At 30.6% G+C, this 21436-nt stretch overlaps 1 protein-coding gene across 1 annotated transcript; it reads left to right on the plus strand.

Moving 5' to 3' along the window:
- The first annotated feature begins 15182 nt into the window (after positions 1-15182).
- LOC100782008 (uncharacterized) lies at positions 15183-20992 on the plus strand. The gene is made up of 6 exons (XM_006586929.4): positions 15183-15658; positions 15805-16063; positions 16633-16736; positions 17210-17386; positions 18424-20567; positions 20729-20992. The coding sequence occupies exons 2-6, from the start codon at positions 15864-15866 to the stop codon at positions 20828-20830; spliced, it is 2727 nt and encodes a 908-aa protein (XP_006586992.1). The 5' UTR covers positions 15183-15658; positions 15805-15863; the 3' UTR covers positions 20831-20992.
- The last annotated feature ends 444 nt before the right edge of the window (positions 20993-21436 follow it).

The following is a 21436-nucleotide window of genomic DNA, read 5'->3' on the forward strand; positions in this document are numbered from 1 at the left end:
TGACAGTTCAAAGATAACTTTTTAAAAATACGACTTGTGGCGGTTTTAAAACTCCCAATATTCATTTCAAGTTAAAATTACAATTTATGGCGGCTAACATTTGTAAAAATCAATTCATTTCAAAATTACAATTTCCAAACACCACCACCTCCAATGTTAATCATCCAATAATGCCACCAACTAGCATCCACACGCACCACCATTGCCATCAATAACCATTGTCGTCATCACACTGCTATGCCAACCCTTAACCACTAGATCTGGTTGCACACCAACCCCGCCAGCCTCCTCCGACGTCGCATGCCACCTCCACCTCCAGATTTTATTTCCCACAACCTTTCTTCGACCAAACACTTCTTCTCTTGCGTAGACCCCTACAACATTGTCACACATCGATTGTGCCATCAATGAGGCCAACATGATCTCTATCAGCACTGTTGCGCCTAACCCCCAACGTTGTCGTGCCACCTGCACCACCTCAGTGTCATCGTGTGCAACTCACCACTACGGCTCCGATGGTGAGATCAGGAAACAATGCAACTTTTTAATTAATTAATTAGTAGCAACAAAGTTTTAATTTGAGACCTGTTTTGGAAGATGAAGGTTGAAGAAGAAGAAGGTAGGTAAAGTGTTGGTTCGACTCAAAAGAAGGTCTTCAATTTTTATTTATTTTTTACTTTAATTGATTTTGGTGGTTATTAACGGCCAAAAATGATAATTTTAATTTTGAAACACATACTAGTGATTTTTGAGTCATTACAAATTGCATTATCAAATATTTAACGGACACATCACCACTTAACTTATGATAGTGACCTAAAGCAAATTTTCTCAAATATCAAGGAGCAAATATGAAGAAAAATTTATTAGAGAACAAATACAAAATTTAGATATATATTAGAGATTAAAAACATATTTAAGTATTTAATATATATGATGTTATAGTGATATATAATATGTTTAAGTAGTTTTTTTATTTTTTTTGGGAATAAAAAAGTTACAAGTGTTTAATATATATTTTTAATCAAGAAAACCAAATTAAAATTTGTATAATATTATTACATAAATATGTTGATTCATATAATTTTATATTTTTTAGTTATTTCAATAGATAATTTTATCAAACCTTATGATTGAATAAGATTATTTTTCAATTTCTAACTAACTTTTCAACTACTTTTATCATAGATAAATATATCATATAATTTTTTTTAGACTTAACTATAAAGAACATCCATAAAATTAATGGAAAAAAGTAACTAATAGAAGTTCGTTAGAGTTCTAAAAAGAAAGTGGATTTCTCTTTTGTCATATATATTATTGATTCGAACTACTGGTCTATTTGGTTAACTAGAAGAAAGGAAAATACGGAATGAAGAAAAAGTTTGAAATTTAAATTAGAAAGAAAATAAAAGGAAAAAAATAATAGGTGACATTTAATTGTAATTCTATTTTTTGTTTTTATTTTTTATTGTTATTTTTTAATTATAAAACTGTCAACTTATTTTTATTTTGTTTCCTATTTTTAGAGATCTGTACATGTATCAAATAAAACAAAAAAAAAGTTGTTTTCAATATTTTTTTTACAAATATTAGAAAACAAAAAATAGTATGAAAAATAAGATGCCAATTTTTTAATTAAAAAGTTAAAATAGAAAACAAGATTACAAGTAAATGCCTCCTTAATTTTTTGTTTATAGAAATCAACTTTTTTTCTTTAATTTTATTTTCAACCAAATAAAAAAGAAATATTTCATTATTCATATTTTTGTTCTCTTTTCTCCTATTTTCTCTCCCACCAAGCATAGCTACAACTGAACAAGCTATTCACAACAATTACTTTACTCATTAAATTGGTTTCAAAGATAATGCACTTTTGGCATGCTTTGGTGCTTTAATTTAGATTATATTTGTGAAAATCTTCGTTATATAGCATGGTGATTGATTGATTGATTTGATCCATTGATATCACTAACTGCTTCACTTTTAGTTTTTACCATAGACAAGTTAAAGCTCTGGCTTGCAACCAAACCAACATCCCCCAGAAAATATTAATGCCACTGTCTCCAAAACTTGGATACTTCTCCATTCAGAGTTGTGCACTAGTGACCCACCACTCACTTTGGGTCATGGATTGAGCTTGTGAAAATGACATAATTATTAGTAGAGCTGCATTTACTAATAAACACAAAATCTTTAGTTTTTTTTTTAATTTGTACATTTATGTAACTATTTATCGTCAATATTTATAGCATAAATTACATACAAAGTTTAACTGTTGTCCTTTTATATTCTTTGCAAAATGAAATGATAAATTGATCACATAATCGGCTTCCTATCTTTCTCTTCTTCCCATGTTCATGTTAAATTGAAGGTTAAAGTTAGTAAGAATATTTTCCTTCCAGGTTTTTGCAAGAGTAAACTATGGTTTAATTTCGTAGATTCTTTTGAAGAAAAAAAAAACACTGAGATATCTACATTAATAATTTTTTTTATGATTATCTACATCAATATTTTAAAAATTGGATCTGTAATCAAACCAAAAAAATTGGTCTTAGTCCCAACATTTTTAAAATCACAACTTCGATTCCTAAACATTTAGTCAAAATTGGTGTTAATTCTTATTTTGGTCCTTATAATTCCAAATAATACCCACATTAGATCTGTCATCCACGTGATTATTTTCCATGTCGATAAAAATATTTACAAAAATAGGATAAGCAACCAATTTTATCTATTTTTAAAAATTAAAGGACTAAATCTAATAAAAAAAATTAGAGACTAAAAGTAAATTTGATAAATTTTTTGAAGGCTAAAACATCTTTTTATATATATATATATATATATATATATATATATATATATGAATAAAAAATAATATTATAAAATTTATAATAACTCATATTTTTGTCAACCAAATGAGTTGGACTTGTTACAAAAGCTAAAACATCTTTAACTCTTTCTTTTACTAATTTAGTGTTAGAAAACAAAATTAAAGATAAAAATTGAGCTTTGTTTCTCTACCTGTAAGTAATTAATCCACATCCATAGTGAAACACAAGATGAAAATATATTAATCAGGAATTTCCACACACTAATAAAAAGGTTACATGCCGTTGTTACTATGCCACTGCCAATTATATCGATCAAAGACGGGAGAAAGATGGATCACAAGTCTTGCTGCACTAATCTTCTTCTTCGCTGCTATGTTGGGTCGTTTTTGAGTCTGAGGCTTATTATAATGACACCTGATAATGACGAATAATTAGAATATATATTATGACCCGATTACCATCATATAAACACATATATATGAATTAGATGATTATGACCCGATTGATAAGGCCATGTATGCCACAATTTGTCCAAAGGGTCATGTCACATGTCATGACATACGTCATGATATACCGTATTTTTTTCTTTTCCCACCCTTTCTTTTCAACCATTGTGAAAAAAAACAATGTTATTAATAGATATAATAAATCTGTTCAGCCATCAATTAAAATTATAAAATTACACAAGCCCCTTGTTGCATTCTTACTTTCTTTTTCTTTTGCATTTAGAAAACGGGTCATTGTTTTGTTTCTTGTGCCTTGCAAAGCTAACCTATTGCTCTAGTAACTTATAAATCCCATTATTAGCACTTCATTCTCTCTGCTCATTTTAACCCTTTAGTTTATTAGTTAGACTTAGCTAAGATTAAAAAAATTAAAGAGTCTTGGACTCTTGTTCTTCATCAAGATCTTTATGACCTTAGTTTGTCTTCGTCAAAACTCTTTGAAACTCAGAAATGAGAAGTCATGTTCAACAAAGTTTTCATTTGGTGTTGCTTTTCGTGGTTTAGCATAGCTTAAATGGCAACTTCGCATTAGTATTATTTTATTGTTGTATTTATCTTAAAAGATAATTATTTTTTTCTCCAAAAAGGGGAGAGGAGTTTAAAGAAGCTTGATTAAATACAAGAATACTTGGATTGTGACAATTGAGTTTTTGTTGTAGTTTAAGAATCATAGTAAAATTTGTTACAAGAGAAAAAATATAATAAATTAGGGATTAAAACCAAAGAAGCCTATATTTTTAAATACGAAATATATTTAAGCCATTTGAATTCGTACTATTTTTTACATTATACCACATCCTTCTCTAGGTGGATTTGCTTGTTCAATATTCTTCAAAAATATATAGAACATTAGGTATGGTCCAATGTTAATTATATAAATGAAATAAAAAACGGGTTTCTGTTTTCAACCCAATATCAAATTACCAACAACAATCGATATAAGTGAGAATTTAGTCAAATAATTAATGAGTTAAATTCTGATTTTGTGTATGAAATAAATTATATTTTTTAAAAAATATTCATCTTATAGGTACTCATGATTCCTAACAAGTTATTTCATATGATCATTATAAAGAAAAAAACTTAATATCTAATTCTTGAATTGATTTCTTACAAAATACTTTCCTACAAGATACATAAATTACTCTTAAATTATATTGAGAAGTATTTTCTTTTTATCATAATATTGGGATAAGATATTTACAAGCGTTACTAATGATTGATTTCGACTTTTTATTCAACCATTTTTAATAAGGTATTACTTCCTTCATTCATAATACTTAAATGTAAAACTTTGTTTAAAATATTAGAATTTATTTCTATTCAAATAAACACTATGTTAATTATTCAAAAGTACCATAATTATTCACATGCATCCAATATCAGATTAAATATTTGATTCAATCATGCTACAAAAATTTAACTTTCATTTCGTATATTTATTTTGTTTGCTTGTGAATAAATAACCGTAGGTGGTATATATATATGTCATTATCATGCGGTGGGTGATATCAATATTAAAATTTAAAACAATCTCTCATAGGATTAAAAAATACTTGTGCATTATGGAAGAAGGCATATACAGATGGGGAACTGAATCATTTACACATAATATATGCATGTAGCACCTATCATTTGTTAAACAGCAAATCAAAGCATAACATATTGTTTTTGGATGTACAAGGAAGCACCGACTTTTTAAATTCAGCAAGCAAATTTAACATTATCTAAGCACAACCCAACAACGTTGTTCATGTAGTGACCTCCAATCCTTTACTAATTCCCTTTAAATTTCAATAATTAACTTGTCCATTAGCATGCTTATATAGTGATCCTTGGCACTGGACTTGATGAACGCTTTGCTTTTGTTTTTTGTGGAATAATACTCTTTAATATTGTGTCAAAATGATAACGAAACTTTCCGACAAAAAAATATGAGTGACGATGAAAAAGTGGTTTGGGAACAAATGAACTCATCTCAATTATGCTTCTTAATATGATTTTAATAATTCAAATTATAAAGATTAATTTCTTTATTCTTTACGAGCTTAGAGAACCACATATTTATTTGTGCTGACTGCTGATTGTTATAAACAGGGATAAGAACAGAGTCGGAGATCTTGTCTCTTACCAATCAAGAATCAAAATGAAACGGATTTTCCTTATAATAAAAAATAAAAGTAAACGAATGTTGCAAATACTAAGTAAAAAAAAAAAAACCCTTGAATTAAAAACTTATTTGTTATTTTATATATATATATATATATATATATATATATATATTTAAGGCTTAAATATGTTTTTGATTTCTGATATATATTCGAATTTTATATTTGATCTCTGATAAATTTTTCTTTCGTATCTATTCCGTGATAAAGTTTTATTTTAGATCTTTATCATCAGTTAAGTGATGACATGTTTATTAAGTATTTGATAACGCAATTTGTGATGACTCAAAAATCGTCATTATTTATTTCAAAATCAAATTTAATTATTCTAGTGATTTTTTAGAATCAATTAAAATAAAAAATAAATAAATCAAAACACTCCGACGACCCATGATCACTTACTAGAACTTTCTCTACTTCTCCTTGTTATACCTACCTTCCCCCTCCCACACTTTCTTTAGTGTTGGGGCTTGTGTGAATGAAATCTCAACAAACTCACTCACCAACCACATTCCACGTAGAAACACATGCAAAACTAGAATCACAAAATCATAATCAGTTATGGGATCCTTTAAGCCCTTCCATGTAACCTTAAACCTAACCCCCAATTTCTCTAGCTATCTCGACAAAACCCTAACAACCGTCACAAAACTCCTTAAATCCTCGTCCAACTTCTCAATCCTCTCCAGCAAGTTCACCTCTAACCCGCTCTTCCTAGTCTCCATACTCACATGCCTCCATTGTCGCCTCCGAATCCACGTGCCAACCAGAACCTTGACCACACCGAAAGGAGCAGCTCTGGTATTGATCTCAATGATGAGCTCGTTCTTGGAACCCACAACCACAACGGTGATAGCAGAGGCTATGGCGAAAGAGAGCTGCCATAAACATTGATGGTTTTAAATTTGATTTTGAGACAAATATTAACGGTTTTTGACATGCCATAAATCGTGTTATCAAATATTTAACAAACACGTCATCACTTAACTGACGATATAAATCTAAAACAAAACTTTTCAAATATTAAGGAGTAGATGCAAAGAAATAATTTATCAGAGACCAAATGTAAAATTCAAGTACATATCAAGGATAAAAAACATATTTAAGCCTACATTTAATTACAATCTTATCTATTAATTTTTTTGTTTAAATATATTTTTTGTCCCTTAAATTTGGTTCACTCTCAGATTTGATTCCACAAATTTAAATTTGTTTTTTTATTCCATCTATTTCGAAAATTACTATGTTTATTCCTTCCCTACCGATGTCGTTAGTCATCTTGCTTGTGTGATAGATAATGTAATTTTTAGCTATTGTGGTGGCTTTTAGTAGCTAGAATCTAATTTTGAATTCAAATTTTAAATGAATTTTTAACGGTTTTAAACCATCATAATCAAGCAAAGCACCAAAAAAAGTAACAAGAAAAATCAATGCTTAGGAAAAATTGACATCAACACGCTCCAAATCAATGCAAAAGGGTCAAAATCAATGTCTCATGTATCACTCCTTTCAAGAATTTCTTCCATAAACTTAACTATACAATACCCTTTGTGAATTCCCTTGATTTGATAAGTACTGCCTCTCTTGGCTTTGCTTTCGGCATCACTCTCTTCTGCTAGCGCTAAAAATCCTCGGGTGAAGATTCTTCTTCTTTGACATCAGCAAGTGGATCCTCTTCATAGGTTTGACTTCATTTAATTGCTTGTGCTATTGGGTGCCCTTCAATATTGTTCAAGGAGAGTGACATGAGTGGGAGGCTAGTGAGGGAGGAGAGACACTACATGATTTAGTGGTGGAACGATGAGAAAATATGGTTGAAGGGAACAAAACACAACATTTCATCACACTATTGTAACTCTCGAAGGAGTCATGATTATGTTTGTATCCTCATTGTTGTTCCTATTTAGATTATTGTTCCATGAGATTTATGTGAGTGCTAAGAGAATCCCTAGTATTGTCATAATCTTTGTTGGGGAAAGAGAAGTCATGGTGAACAACTTAAAGAGTATTGGTGACCATGGTGGGGTCATGGTAGGAGATGAGGTTGGCCTTGGTGTTCTTCTAGGGAGGACTCAAGGTAAAGGTGGAAGATATAGCAAATTGCGGGGGTGAAAAGGGATAGTGAGGTTGTGGAATAAGGGTGGCGACATTGCCAATGTTGCCAAAGATAAGGCAAGCAACACATAACGAGAGTGGGGAGGAGGGAGAGGCCATAAACATAACATTAGTTTTTCTTTGTGTTTTAATTTATCTTGCTTATATATTGGTAAGACACATGTTTGCTTAGCCTATATAGTAAGTGTTTGATAGATTGATTCATTACCTTAATTTTGAGAAAAACAATAACCTATTGATTGGGTTTACTACTTGTTTGATCAATGTGCTTGTTGAAAAAGAACTAAACTATTCCAATATTTTATAGCACTACTAAGGTTCAACATCATCCTTGTTCTTCTCCATTGTAACTTAGGGTTCATAGTGAAATGTGCATATTAAACAATCTAAGGCTCTAGAATCTTTCTAGTTGATTACAATTTCGAAAGCAAATTAACCTAAGATATACTATCATCCTATGTTCCCTTTCAAGAAACAAAGGTCAATTAGACTCATAGGCTCTTTGATGATTCATTTGATCCTTAAAGAATTAAACATACTTTAATTCATGATTTAAAGGATAAGTTATTTTTTTGTGTCCAACATTTAGGTTCACCTTAATTTTAGTCCTTCCCAAAAATGCCTAAGCAAAGGTGATCAAATATTTCACATAAATAAGCTCAATAAGAAAAAGAATCAAAAGACAAGGAAACAAACTTACATATAGAAATAAAAATCACCCATCCATTAAAAACAACAAAGGCTACTCTTGATCCTAAAAGCAAGATGACTACTCAATCACAATCATGTAGAAAACCCAAGAAAAAACAAGAACGACAAACCCAAAATCCCAATATGGAGGAAAAAGTAGAAAATAATATCCTTCCAATCTCAACCCTTGAGTCGTTGCACCTTATGATCTTTCCACCTTGTAAATAATCCCTAAAAGATATGTTTAAAACCTAGGGGTGAAAAGGGCTTAAGCCCATTCTAATTTGGAAAGTAAAAATGCATAAAATTGAGCCTGTAGCACCCCTCGTTGTCATGATGCTCCCACGTTCAAGCCATGAATAATTTGGGAAAGGTGTCTTCACGAAATTTGTAGGTAATTTTGTCTTTGAAATGTAGGCAATGGTATGACGTTGTTTCAATTCTTACAACTTGAGATATGCTCAAAACATTGCACCTATGTCAAGTTGTTTGGATAAAACTTTACTTTTGACTTCAAGCATAATTTCCTCCATGATCCTTATTGAATCGAAATTGACGAGTCTCTTCATGAAAAGTGCAAGTCTTTGTTCGGTCTTTTCTTAGACACCAAGATTACCTCAATCTCATCACGAGAGCCCAAACTATGATTACTCCATTTCTTTTTACTCTGCTTTTGGTAGGAGCTCGACTTCTCATTGATAACAATTACTTAGATTAGACTTTGAACAAAAGTAGAACATTCACAAAAGTTGTTTAGATAGGACTTATGTGTTATCTTTAATAATCCATGAGAATGGTTTAAGTAATTATCAAATGCAAACGAATTAAACTATGATTGTTGATGGTAGATACATGAATTCATGCATGAGTCCACAATTGTCATTATGAGTAAGCATTGTAGGTAAGTTGGAGCTTGCTTAGAACCTTCAACTTAGTGGAAGAAGGTTACTATAGGCTAACAAGAATGGGCTTTGAAGATAGGTAGACGGCTGGTTTCACATTGAGGCTAAGGTCATTGCAGATTTTGTGTTGTGATAAGTCACTATTCTTGTAATTAAACATATTGTAGTAAAAGTATTTTACAGTTATTACTAAAATATATAGTAAATATATTATTTTATATTTTTTACGGTGTACTAATTATTATGAGTATATTTACATTATTAATAAGTATAAATTATACCATTTTATATATTTAATAATAAGTATAATATTTAATATTTATAAATTTATATGTAATTTTAATTCCCTTTAAGTTATATATAAGTTTCATATATATTATTAATAGTGAAGTTGAGCTAGTGGTAGAGTGTAGGGGGATTTGAATCCCTCCTCTACAACATTGAGACTTAATTTCTCTATTACTTTTAGAAAATTCAGTTGGCACAATTAAAATTTAAAAGTTTAAAATTATATCATTACAATACCTAGAAAGTCAAAAGTGTATAATAAAGCCTTTAGTTTGTTTTTGTAATTTTTAAGATTATTTTTTTTAAAAGAACAATTGTTTCCTGAAAACTCAATGTTGCAAAACACTGCATGAACTTAATTGAGGGAGCTGAGGAGGTGGGGGTGCTTTCTTTGTCATTCCTAGCTTCGTATGAACCACCCTAGTGGGGTAGTAGCATTATAATTGAAAGCTTTGCAAAAATCCAACCACATTTGAAGAGACATATGGCTCGTGTTCCTTTATAATTCTGGTCCACCTTTTTAATCACTCTTTTTTGTGTTATATCCTATGCTTGATTATTAAAATATTAACCGAAATGAATACATACAAAAAGAGAAATAAATGAATCATGGTTTTGCATTAGATGATGAGAAGCACATAGAGGGCCACCATGTCCTTATCTGCATGGTGGGGGAACTCTGATGGGGCACCACCATTTCCTGATCTCCCTTCTGCGAAAGAGTCCTTAATTTTTCTCTTCTTTTTCATCTATAATATTTTTTCCACTTTTATTAGATTTTCTTTTCGAATTTATCATGAAAAAGTAGGATTTGCTCTCCACATGCATACTAATACAGCTAATAATGCATGACGTATAAAATTATAAAATTATTTATCGACATTGTAGCCAGCCACCCATCTTGTAGTGTTTGATCACATGCATATATTCGTGCACGTAATTATTGCTATTTTCGATCATATTTAGTCTAACTTATTTCGGAAACAGTTTTTATTTTTTTTAGAAAAAATAATTTCAAAACTAATTATTTTCAAGCTAACACTTAATGGAAACATATTTTTACTGTAGATAAAAATTTAATTTTAATACATTGTTAGTATAAATTTTTTACACTATTAATCAATTAAAATTCTCTTTAAAATTGCCTTTTAAATCAATTATTAAAAAATCAATAATTTATAATATATTATCATATATGATAATCTCTTATCAAATGATATTATAAAGAAATTTATTTTAATTAAATTTATTAAAAAATTATGTGAGGAAATGTTAAAGTTATTATTTTTTCTGTTAATAACATATATAATAAAATGTGAAGACATTCTCATACTACCGGGAATGAAGTTAATAACATATTAAGTTGTCTACAGTAAAAAAAAAGAAAAAGAAAAAACAAATTGGATTGTCACTAGACATTCAAAACAATTACACATGTTCAAACAACAAGTAATTTTATCTAGATACGACTACTTAATTAATTTTTAAGCACCAGAAGATCTTTTTTTAAAAAGAAGAGTAGTGAAATAAGTGGATTTAAACTGACATCTATAATCTATAATAATAATAATAAAAGAAAATAAAAGTTCACACTAGATTTGTTAACTATTTTCATCAATTTGGTCAAAATTATTTCTTTTTCAGGAATAATATACATAACTTAAGCATTAATCAAATTAAGCCTTATATTTTAGATCAATTTGAGGCTTATCTTATTGGATCTCTCAGATAAATGTACAACTATATAAGTAAGTCAAAGTTAAGTAAATCATTACAATAACCTTTTTATGACATCGTTGGTAGATCAAGCTAGATTAGCTTTGGAAATCAACGGCTGAGATTGTGCTTTGGTAACATGTAACTCTCTTGTACGAAATCATTATCAAAACGTAATTATGGGTCATATGCATTAATACATGTCCACATCATGCCAATTGCTTATTTGCTTCGTGAGAGGTGCTGTTTGTTTTACCAAATCAAAATTTGCAAAACAAAATGATCGTGAAGAGAAGGATACGTAAGCACCAACGTCAACCAAACTAATCATTGTGACAAGGATATATCTTCATGCAATCCAAACTTGCATATATATGAGGTTGAATGGGTGGTATATATGACTTTCTTCTAATGTTCTTTACTTCCATTGAAATTGTATTCACTTACGTCTTCTCCAAAACAACGTATGAAAAACGTTTTATTGATAAATTTAAAATCAACTAACTTGCTAAAACTTTCAAATCACGATTTAGTTGAGTGATTGGTTAAGATTGTTTCAAACCAATATATTTCTTTATTTATTTTTAGAAAAAATATAAAATAATAACAATCATTTTCAACATTAAAAATTATAAATATCAGACATAAATTCATGATATTATCTAATAAAATTATCATTTTCTTGAGTAATATTTATATCAATAATTTATGGATCCCATACTAATTAGTAAGGGGTTTCACTCTAATTTTGAAAATCGTCAATCGATCATTTTATTTTACATGTGATGTGAACATAATGACCAAAATAGCATAATAATAATAAGAGGGAAAGCACCAAAAAGAATATTGTCCCACCACACTCCTTGTATGTTGTTACGAGAAATTCATACATCCCCGTGTTGTAAGAATTTTTTTAACTCACGAAAATCTTCCATTTTTAATTTTATATGTCTTCTAAAATTTTATATTCAACCGTCTAAAATCAGTTATTAAATTTTGGAATTGATAAATTTTTAAAAGAGGATTCTAGAATTTCTCACTCTCTACTTGTGCATTAATTATTGAATAGAACTTCTCTTTATATATAGACATTTTATCATTATTTCTTATTACAGCACGTGACTCACTCAAAGGTTGTTTAACAATTTATTTATTTTCAGCAGGTCACTGCTCTTGATCAGTATTAATTTTTACTATTTTTGTTTTCTCTTAAAAGTTAATTTTTAATATATTTCATTATCTCTAAATAGTAGATTACTGGATTTCATTAATATTTTTTTACTATGAATTTATATTTAACATCTTGGAAATAAATTTTAATCATATAATTAAGAATTGTATTAAAAATGAAAGAGAAGATTGGTTTTTTTTTTCTAATGTAGAGAAGATTGAATTATGACCAAAGGAAAGAAAAACTAGAGAATTGCCTTTTGATGTAATTTATGATTTTAATTGATTTTTTTTAGTCGCTTAATCATATGTACAAATGTTCCTTATATACATGAAAATTATGACAAACTTAATTAAAATAAGAAAACTAAACCATGTACCTATATTATAATTTACAAATATCAACTAATTAACCAATTATTTCAACTGCATCAATTATTAGATTGATAATTTAGGATTGAATATTTGTGATATTCCTTTCCAAATTGTGAATGTCAAGCTTTCCTAACTTGGAGTGAAGGTCATTAAAGGGACCAAGAGCTAATGGTTAATTTAGCTATAGCATCTTCAATATTAGATATTTAAGAGGTTCTTAACTCTAAGAATCCAACTAGGATGTTGTTGATAGTTGGAGTTTGTCACCAAAGATATTAAGTATATAAGTAATATTTTTTATATATAGTGTTATTATATTCGATTCAGATAGATTAATTCAACTGATCTACTCGAGAATTAAACACTTAATTGGTTTGATTTATCTAAAAATTAACAAAGATTTTTTATAACATATAAAAATAAAATAGAAGATGGAAACAGATGAAAAAAGAAAAAGAAAGAATTAACTTACAAAACTATCTTTTGGTGTAAATATGATTAAATAGACTCTCTCACTTACTTCATTGTATAGATGACAAATTACAACTAGCATAACTATTGAAAGAAAACTGAAATTATCTATATTGAATTTAAATATATCATGAAACGAATTAACTAATTGTTTAGCTTTATTAACCGAGGAATTTAAAGTCTATGTACCTTATATTGTCCATGAATTATTAATCATTATTTGAATTGTTTTAAAATAATTATTTAAAAAATTAATAAATTTACTATACATAATGGATTATAATTAGATAATTGTATAATTTTTATGGATTATAATTAGATAATTGTATAATTTTTTTTATATTATCAATGCATAACCTTTTTTCTCTTAACTAATTAGTAATTTGGAATTATATATTTGTAACAAATTGAACACATGTAGAATATAATCCACGTTGTAACTTTTTTTTCAAATTTGAGGATTAAGTTAAATTTTTTTTTATAAGATTGTTTCAGCTTAATTAAAGGTTCTGAATTTAAGTCTTGAATGTGCAATTACGTTAAATACTTAAAAGAATAATTTTATTACCTATAATGATCAATTCTACCTAACTTGAATAAGATTTTATCTAGAAAATGACACCGTTGATGTTTAAAATCATAACAAATATGATTTAACTTAATATATTTTTTGTCCTTACAATTTAATGTTATTTGTTTTTTGTTTTTGAAAAAAAATTGTTTTAGTTTATTTAAATTATATTTGTTTCACTTTTTATCCTACTGTCACATCACTTAATGGTGTCATGACAACATCATCCTAAAAAATTTACATATTTGTAGGAACTAAAAAATGTTTAAGTCTCAAATTAAGTATTAAAATAAAAGTTTAGATATTAAAATAAAGTCATGAATTAAATATTAAAATTTGTGCATTTAATAATGTGACACACATATCACCATTAATTTTTTTTTTTTTATAAATTCTTATCATAAAAAATGACTTGTTATCGTTGTTATTTTCACCACTATATTATTATATATCATTGCAATCATCATCATTGTAATTTCAATCACTATCATTATTATTATTATTATCGTCACAACCATTGTCATTATTAATAATACCATTATTTTAATTACTGTTAATATAATTACAATCATCATCATTATCATCATTGTTGTCTTTGTTAACACTATCACCACCATTGCTCCACGGCAATGAAAGGTATGAGAAAGACAATAAAGACAGAGCTTGAACAAAAATAAAAAAGGTATAAATATTAAAATGTGGATAAATTAATATTAAAATATTTAAATTTTAATATATAATTTAAAACATAAATATTTTGTAGTTCATATAACATATAAGTTATATGTATTTTGATTTTCTTCCTTATAAATTAATTAGGACATGAAACCTCTACTGACTTGACATAATAACATCCCCAAATTGATAATGTGGGATGATGAATTCATAAGTTTGTTTTCCATATAATCATTTTTATAATAAATACTAACATTACGGATGAAAAGCAAAACACAAAGCTAAAATCATTTTTTTTCCAGAAAAAATATATTTTTTAAAAGGACAAAAAAAACACTAACTTGTTAAAAGAAAAATATATTTAAACCATGTATTTTTTTAATTGATTGATATTATAAACACAAACGATACATATTCATTAAACTCACAATAAATTTTAGTCGAGTAATATAAAAGAATTTAATCTCTATTAAATAATGTTGTTAGAAATTTTAACGTGATTATTAAGAGACTTAATACATTTATTATACGCAATAATTTATGATTAATAACAACAAATTAGATCATCAATACATAAATTATTTATTCATATAAAAACCTTTATACCTGCACTACATTGAATGAAACTGAAACTCTTAAAATAAAGAAAAAGATGGCGGTGAATTTATAATAATAGTATTTGTTGAAAGAGAGGGAGAGATAGAAGTTGCAGATAATAGGCATGGAGGCCAAGCTGCCATCCTCGATCATAAGAAGGTGACAAAACATTGGCAATTTTCACCCCCCACAACACGATAAGCCATGTGATAAATTACATTATATTCTGTCAATTTATTTATAAAGACAAGAAAAAAAAAAAAAAGAGAGAAAAAGACCACAAAAATGGTGTAGAAATTTTGCAGAATAAGACAACTCACCATACCTTCCGTCTCAGCAGGTCAAGCACAATCACACCAACAACACCATTACTGCCTTTTTCTTTTTATCCTTCTTCCTCTCTTTCTCTACACAAACAAACTTATTATTCTCTCTCTCTTAAGCAGCCAATACATACTCACACACACACAGTAACATGCAACTGTGCAAATCATTGGGTTTCTCTGCACAAAACCACCCCACCCCAATTCATTTCACATCATAAATTCACCTCCTTTCTCCACTCTCCATACTCAATTTGGTGAGCTTCTCCCCATAGCTTAACTAGGGTTTTTCTTCTTCTTCTTCTTCTTCTTCTTCTTCTTCTTCTTCTTCATTTCTTTGACTTGTGATTTTCTCTTGACTTCAGAATTTGAGGTTAGTTTTTGCTTGTTTTTTTTTTTCTAGAAAGTTCGCGTCTTTCTGGATTTTCGCTGCGTTTTACCATCTGGGGTTGCCGCCCGATCATGCCTCCGGCGCTGTCGGATCCGCTGTCGGTGACTCCGGCAAGCTCCGACGCTGTTCTGCAGCGATCGGCGCCGCCGGAGAATCGGCGATTCGGTGATCTTAGAGGGTTGCAGTGGCGGATAAATCTTGGGGTGCTGCCGTCTTCGTCTTCGACTTCAATTGATGATCTTCGTCGAGTCACCGCGAATTGTAGAAGAAGGTAAAATCATCACCTCCATAATCATCTTTTTAATAATAATGATGTAAATTTTCCTTAAATCTTATTCCTTTTGGTAAATTATATTTATATGTTGATACAATATTTACCTTGGATTTGTTTTCCCATATGCATGTTGATCTGACCATAACCATGTAGTATTCTATGCTGATTTTGTTTTAGTTTTGCTTATCAGCAGCAGCCAGCAAGCAAACTGCTACTGAAATATGTTTGTTTGTGTGTGTTATGTTGGAGATAAAGTTGTGCAGAAATAAAGAAATTTTTTATTATTTTCATTCAAGAAAAAGCTGACATTTGAAATTGGCATGTATTCATTAGGTTAAAGGCAACACTATTTTATCTTCTTCTGTGTCAATATCTGCCTATGAGTGTAGATTACATTTACAATTTCATTGGTAGAAAATAAAAAATGATTAAGCTGTTTCTTCGCCTGGTACTGAGGATCGCTTGTGTAGTTTATGGATTCAGTGTTTTCCTGGCATTTTGATAATGTGTTTTTTGTATCAGTTCATAATGAAAGGACATTAAAAGTGACTGCTTTATATTGTCAGGTATGCTAGCTTGAGAAGGCGCCTTCTGGTTGAACCACATGTTCCAAAGGATGGAGCTAATTCACGCAATCTTGTCATTGACAATCCACTTTCACAGAATCCAGGTAAATCTAAGATTTTCTCACTCTATTTCAGCATCTTACATGGAGTTAAATCATTAACCTAATTATGGATCCCTGATTTAGCCAACGTAGTTTCTAGCATGTTTGATATCTGGGCTGCTAATGTGCACTATAGTACACTATATTCAACCTTATCTCAGTTGGCTCAGCCAGAGCCTCATCATGTGGAAGTCATATCTGTAAAGTGGTTGCTTTCAGATTATATATCTATTGCTTTTTTCTAAGGATATGTATACATAAATGAAAGTTTATTTTGTTATGGAGGAATATAACGGTATGCCCTGATTATTTTATGGAAATTCAATGTGTGAAGGTTAAGATAAAAGAAGAAATTTGTCGTATATTATGTTGGAATTCTGTCTAATGAATTTCTAACGGTTAGCTATCTTTGTCGCTTTTTGGTACGAACAACTGAACTTGATCTGTGTTGAATTTAATTTGGCCTTTATATGCAGATAGTACATGGGGTCGCTTTTTCCGCAATGCAGAGTTGGAGAGAATGGTTGATCAGGATTTATCACGTTTATACCCAGAACATGGCAGTTATTTTCAGACTCCAGGATGCCAAAGCATGTTGAGACGAATTTTATTACTGTGGTGTCTCAGGCACCCAGAATGTGGTTATAGACAAGGTAAATTTCTCAGCCAAGCAATGGTATCAAACAATACATCAACTTTAATTAAATTTACCGTCATTTTAAATTTTCTTTCTCATTTTCATGTGCCATATTTTTCTTCCATTACCAAATAAATAATAACTTACCTTTATTTTATGTATGCTTTCTCATTTTGTGGCGTTTGTCAAATTTTTCCTTCCAATTTCCAATCTTGCATAATTAACAGCAGAGCATCCAATTGAGTTAGACTACACTAATCAGAAGAATATCATGATATGTCTTAACGGTTATCTATATCATGTTTAAATACTAAAATGATACATAAGGTAAAATCGCTCTTGGCTATGAGCGGTGGGGTTTACTTTATAACGTTTGTATCATAAATTTCTTACTGCCAACTGCCCCAAAATCTGTAAAGATATGTCTGAATTTTACACCAATAACTATCTGTTTATTGTCATGATATGCCTTTAATACATTACCTGCATAGTCAAGTAACAGAGAGAAGTGATCTAGCATCAACTTGCTAGATGACAACGATGGTTTCTTCATTTTTATTGCAGTGTTTTTTTAATATTATATTATATCTCTTTTGATAATTTTATCTTCAAAAGTGATTTTACTTTACTATATCCAATCAAAAACAGTTCTCTTAAGCTCACTTTTAAAACAGGACAAAATTTAGATCCTTATATTCTCGCCAATGTTGACAAATGGATGTTCTTTCCATAATGTGTTGCAAAATTTTAAATGAATATTCATGTGTCATTATTTTAATTAGAGAACTTGATAGCAATATACAGAGTTTGATCTAAGTTTTTTTCCCTTTAACGTATCATTTCCAAACACAATTCAATTCTATCAAAATCTATTCTTTAAAAATCATTGTTTTCAAAATCAGCACTTAATTGTTCAGAAACCTAATACTTGGTAATGCAAATTCCATCAATTTGGTTTCCTGGCTGTCAGATAACTAGTTTTACTTTAGTATTATATGCTATGAAAATATTGGCTGTACATTAATGGATTTCTTTCATTCACTTATGTTATAGGAATGCATGAATTACTTGCTCCTCTGCTTTATGTTCTCCAAGTTGATTTGGAGCATCTTTCGGAAGTTCGGAAGCTTTACGAAGATCACTTTACAGACAGATTTGACGGCCTTTTATATCAAGAGAATGATCTTTCTTACAGCTTTGATTTTAAAAAATCTCCAGAATTGATGGAGGATGAATTTGGTTCTCATGGAAATGCTGTGAAAGTCAATAGTCTTGAGGAACTTGATCCTGAGATACAGACCATTGTATTACTAAGTGATGCTTATGGAGCTGAAGGTGAACTGGGCATTGTTTTATCTGAGAAATTCGTGGAGCATGACGCATACTGTATGTTTGATGCTTTGATGAGTGGGGCCCATGGTTCAGTTGCAATGGCCGATTTCTTCTCTTCATCCCCTGTATCTGGGTCCCATAGTGGCGTGCCTCCTGTGATTGAGGCTTCGGCTGCATTGTATTATTTGTTGTCTCTTGTAGATTCATCTCTCCACAGCCATCTTTTTGAACTTGGGGTTGAACCTCAGTACTTTTCTCTTCGATGGTTGCGAGTTTTATTTGGACGAGAATTTTCACTTGCCAACCTCTTGATCATATGGGATGAGATCTTTGCATCAGAGAATAGCAGCTTGGAAAAAGGTGCTGATGACTGTGAGTTCAGGATCTTAAGTTCACCTCGTGGAGCATTTATCTCAGCTATGGCAGTAGCTATGTTACTTCATTTAAGATCTTCACTACTTGCAACTGAAAACCCTACAAGGTGTCTTCAGAGATTACTAAACTTTCCTGAAGACATTAATATTGAAAAACTACTAGAGAAGGCTAAATCCTTGCAGGCTTTGGCACTGAGTGTTGATATTTCATCATCGTCACTTTTGTTTCTTGGATTTCATTACCAAAGTAAATCTATATATACTACATCTGTGACCCTTCCATCTGAATCCGTGTCTCCGAAAACTCCACTGAATTTGTTACCCGATAGCTATTGGGAAGAGAAGTGGAGGGTTGCCCACAAGGCTGAAGAACTTAGGCAAGATAGTCTAGAAAAGCAGGTTCCCACTCGGAAAAAGGGATGGACGGAAAAGGTAAAATTCAGTTTGAGACGAGCAAAATCTGACCCTCCTTTGTCAAGGATTCAGAGTGGCAAACATTTTAGGCGCAGTTTGTTGGAAGATCTTCGCAAGGCACTCGGCTCAGAGGAAGATGCAGAGAAAATGCAGCCAGATGAAACACTACGGCAGCATGATAATCCTTCTGAAGCAGTTGAAGTACAACAAGAAGATAGTGTCTGTAGTGGTGACAGCAATTACTTGTCTGATGATAGATCTCCAAGTGGAAATTCTGGCAGTGAGGAAGACTTGTCTATATATTCTGACCCGACTAGTCCCCAGAATGAGGTCAATGATCATGAAATTACCTCAGCGAAAAGTAGTGTTACATCTAATTCATCCCTAGACGAATGCAATGAAACTTCAGGTACCAGTTCACCATTTCCAATCTCCGATCCTCCTGAGAACATTTCTCAGACATCACAGTGCAATACAGAAAATTATGAATGCAGTGAAACATCACATACCAGTCCCAATGATCCACACCTTCTAATCTCCGATCTTCCCGAGAACATTTCTCAGACATCACAGTGCAATACAGAAAATTCTGAATGCAATGAAACTTCACATACCAGTCCCAATGATCCACCCCTTCTAATCTCCAATCCTCCCAAGAACATTTCTCAGACATCACAGTGCAATACAGAAAATTCTGAATGCAATGAAACTTCAGTTATCTGTCCCAATGATCCACTCCTTCCAATCTCTGATCCTCCAAAGAACAAACCTCCGACATCAGGGTGCAATAGCTTTGAGGAAGCAGGAAATACAGTCAATCCTCCTAAAGACAAAAAACAGAATAAGTTGCAGTGGTTTTGGCCGTTTGGACGGAATAATGTTGAGGTGATCTCCGAGAAAGCAGCAGGTGCTGCTGAAGCCGCCAACCGTGGTAGCATTCAAAAAAATACTCCACAACCAGCCTCATCTGCAGTTAATGAGCCTTGTAGTTCTGTTAGTTGCAGTGGAGAATCTGTTGACAAGAATGTGATGGGCACTTTGAAGAATATTGGACAGTCTATGCTTGACCATATTCAGGTATGGTTCTTTCACTCTTCAATGACAACTTATTAAGATATGCACAAATTCAGTCCTTTATTTTTCCCTTATTTTCTTAATTATGAAACTGGTTAAAGAAAATTGTTCTGAATCTGATGTTCCTTCCCTGGTTGCATATACTTGTTTTCCCTGTGGTGCAGATAATTGAATCTGTTTTCCAACAAGACCGCAAAGGCCAAGTTACTGCCATGACAGCTCTCAAAGAGCTTAGGAAAATTAGCAATCTTTTGTCTGAGATGTGAGGCGAATCATGTATGTATATAAATATTGTAATTACAGTTCATAGTGGCAACAGAATTAGGTTCTTCTGCTGCTCTTTCTGAACCCCCACCAAAATTTTGCAGAGAGATATGTGTAAATATATTTATTCTTGTTACATAATAAAGAAACTTATATTATGCCTATGTTTTTTCTCTGCATTCTAGAATGGTGTAAGATGGTTGCAACCAAATACCGGATTGAGTTAATTTCAGATCGGGATTGGTTTGCTTCAGTTTTATTTTGCCATTAGTTTTTGAAAAGTGGTTCTTTCTTGTTGCGTAGCCATGATCAGTGAATTTTCTACAACTGAACTAAGCTCAATGGGTGGGTCGGTTAATGTGTTTGGTTTATATGATGGAAATGGAGAGGATAAAAATAAAAGAAATTTTTGAATTAAAGTAGAGAGTAAATGATGAGAGTTGTATTAAAAAAAAAAGTATAAAATCTCTTTCTAATATTATTTCTCTCTTCCAAACCAAATCAGCCTTAAAGATTCCTTAGATTAAAATATTTGTTTATTTATACATTATGTGATAAAAATATTATTTTGCTAAAATAAATAATGCATCTGAGTTTGTTACACCTGA

This window comes from Glycine max, chromosome 9, assembly GCF_000004515.6.
Source record: "Glycine max cultivar Williams 82 chromosome 9, Glycine_max_v4.0, whole genome shotgun sequence".
Lineage (NCBI taxonomy): Eukaryota > Viridiplantae > Streptophyta > Magnoliopsida > Fabales > Fabaceae > Glycine > Glycine max.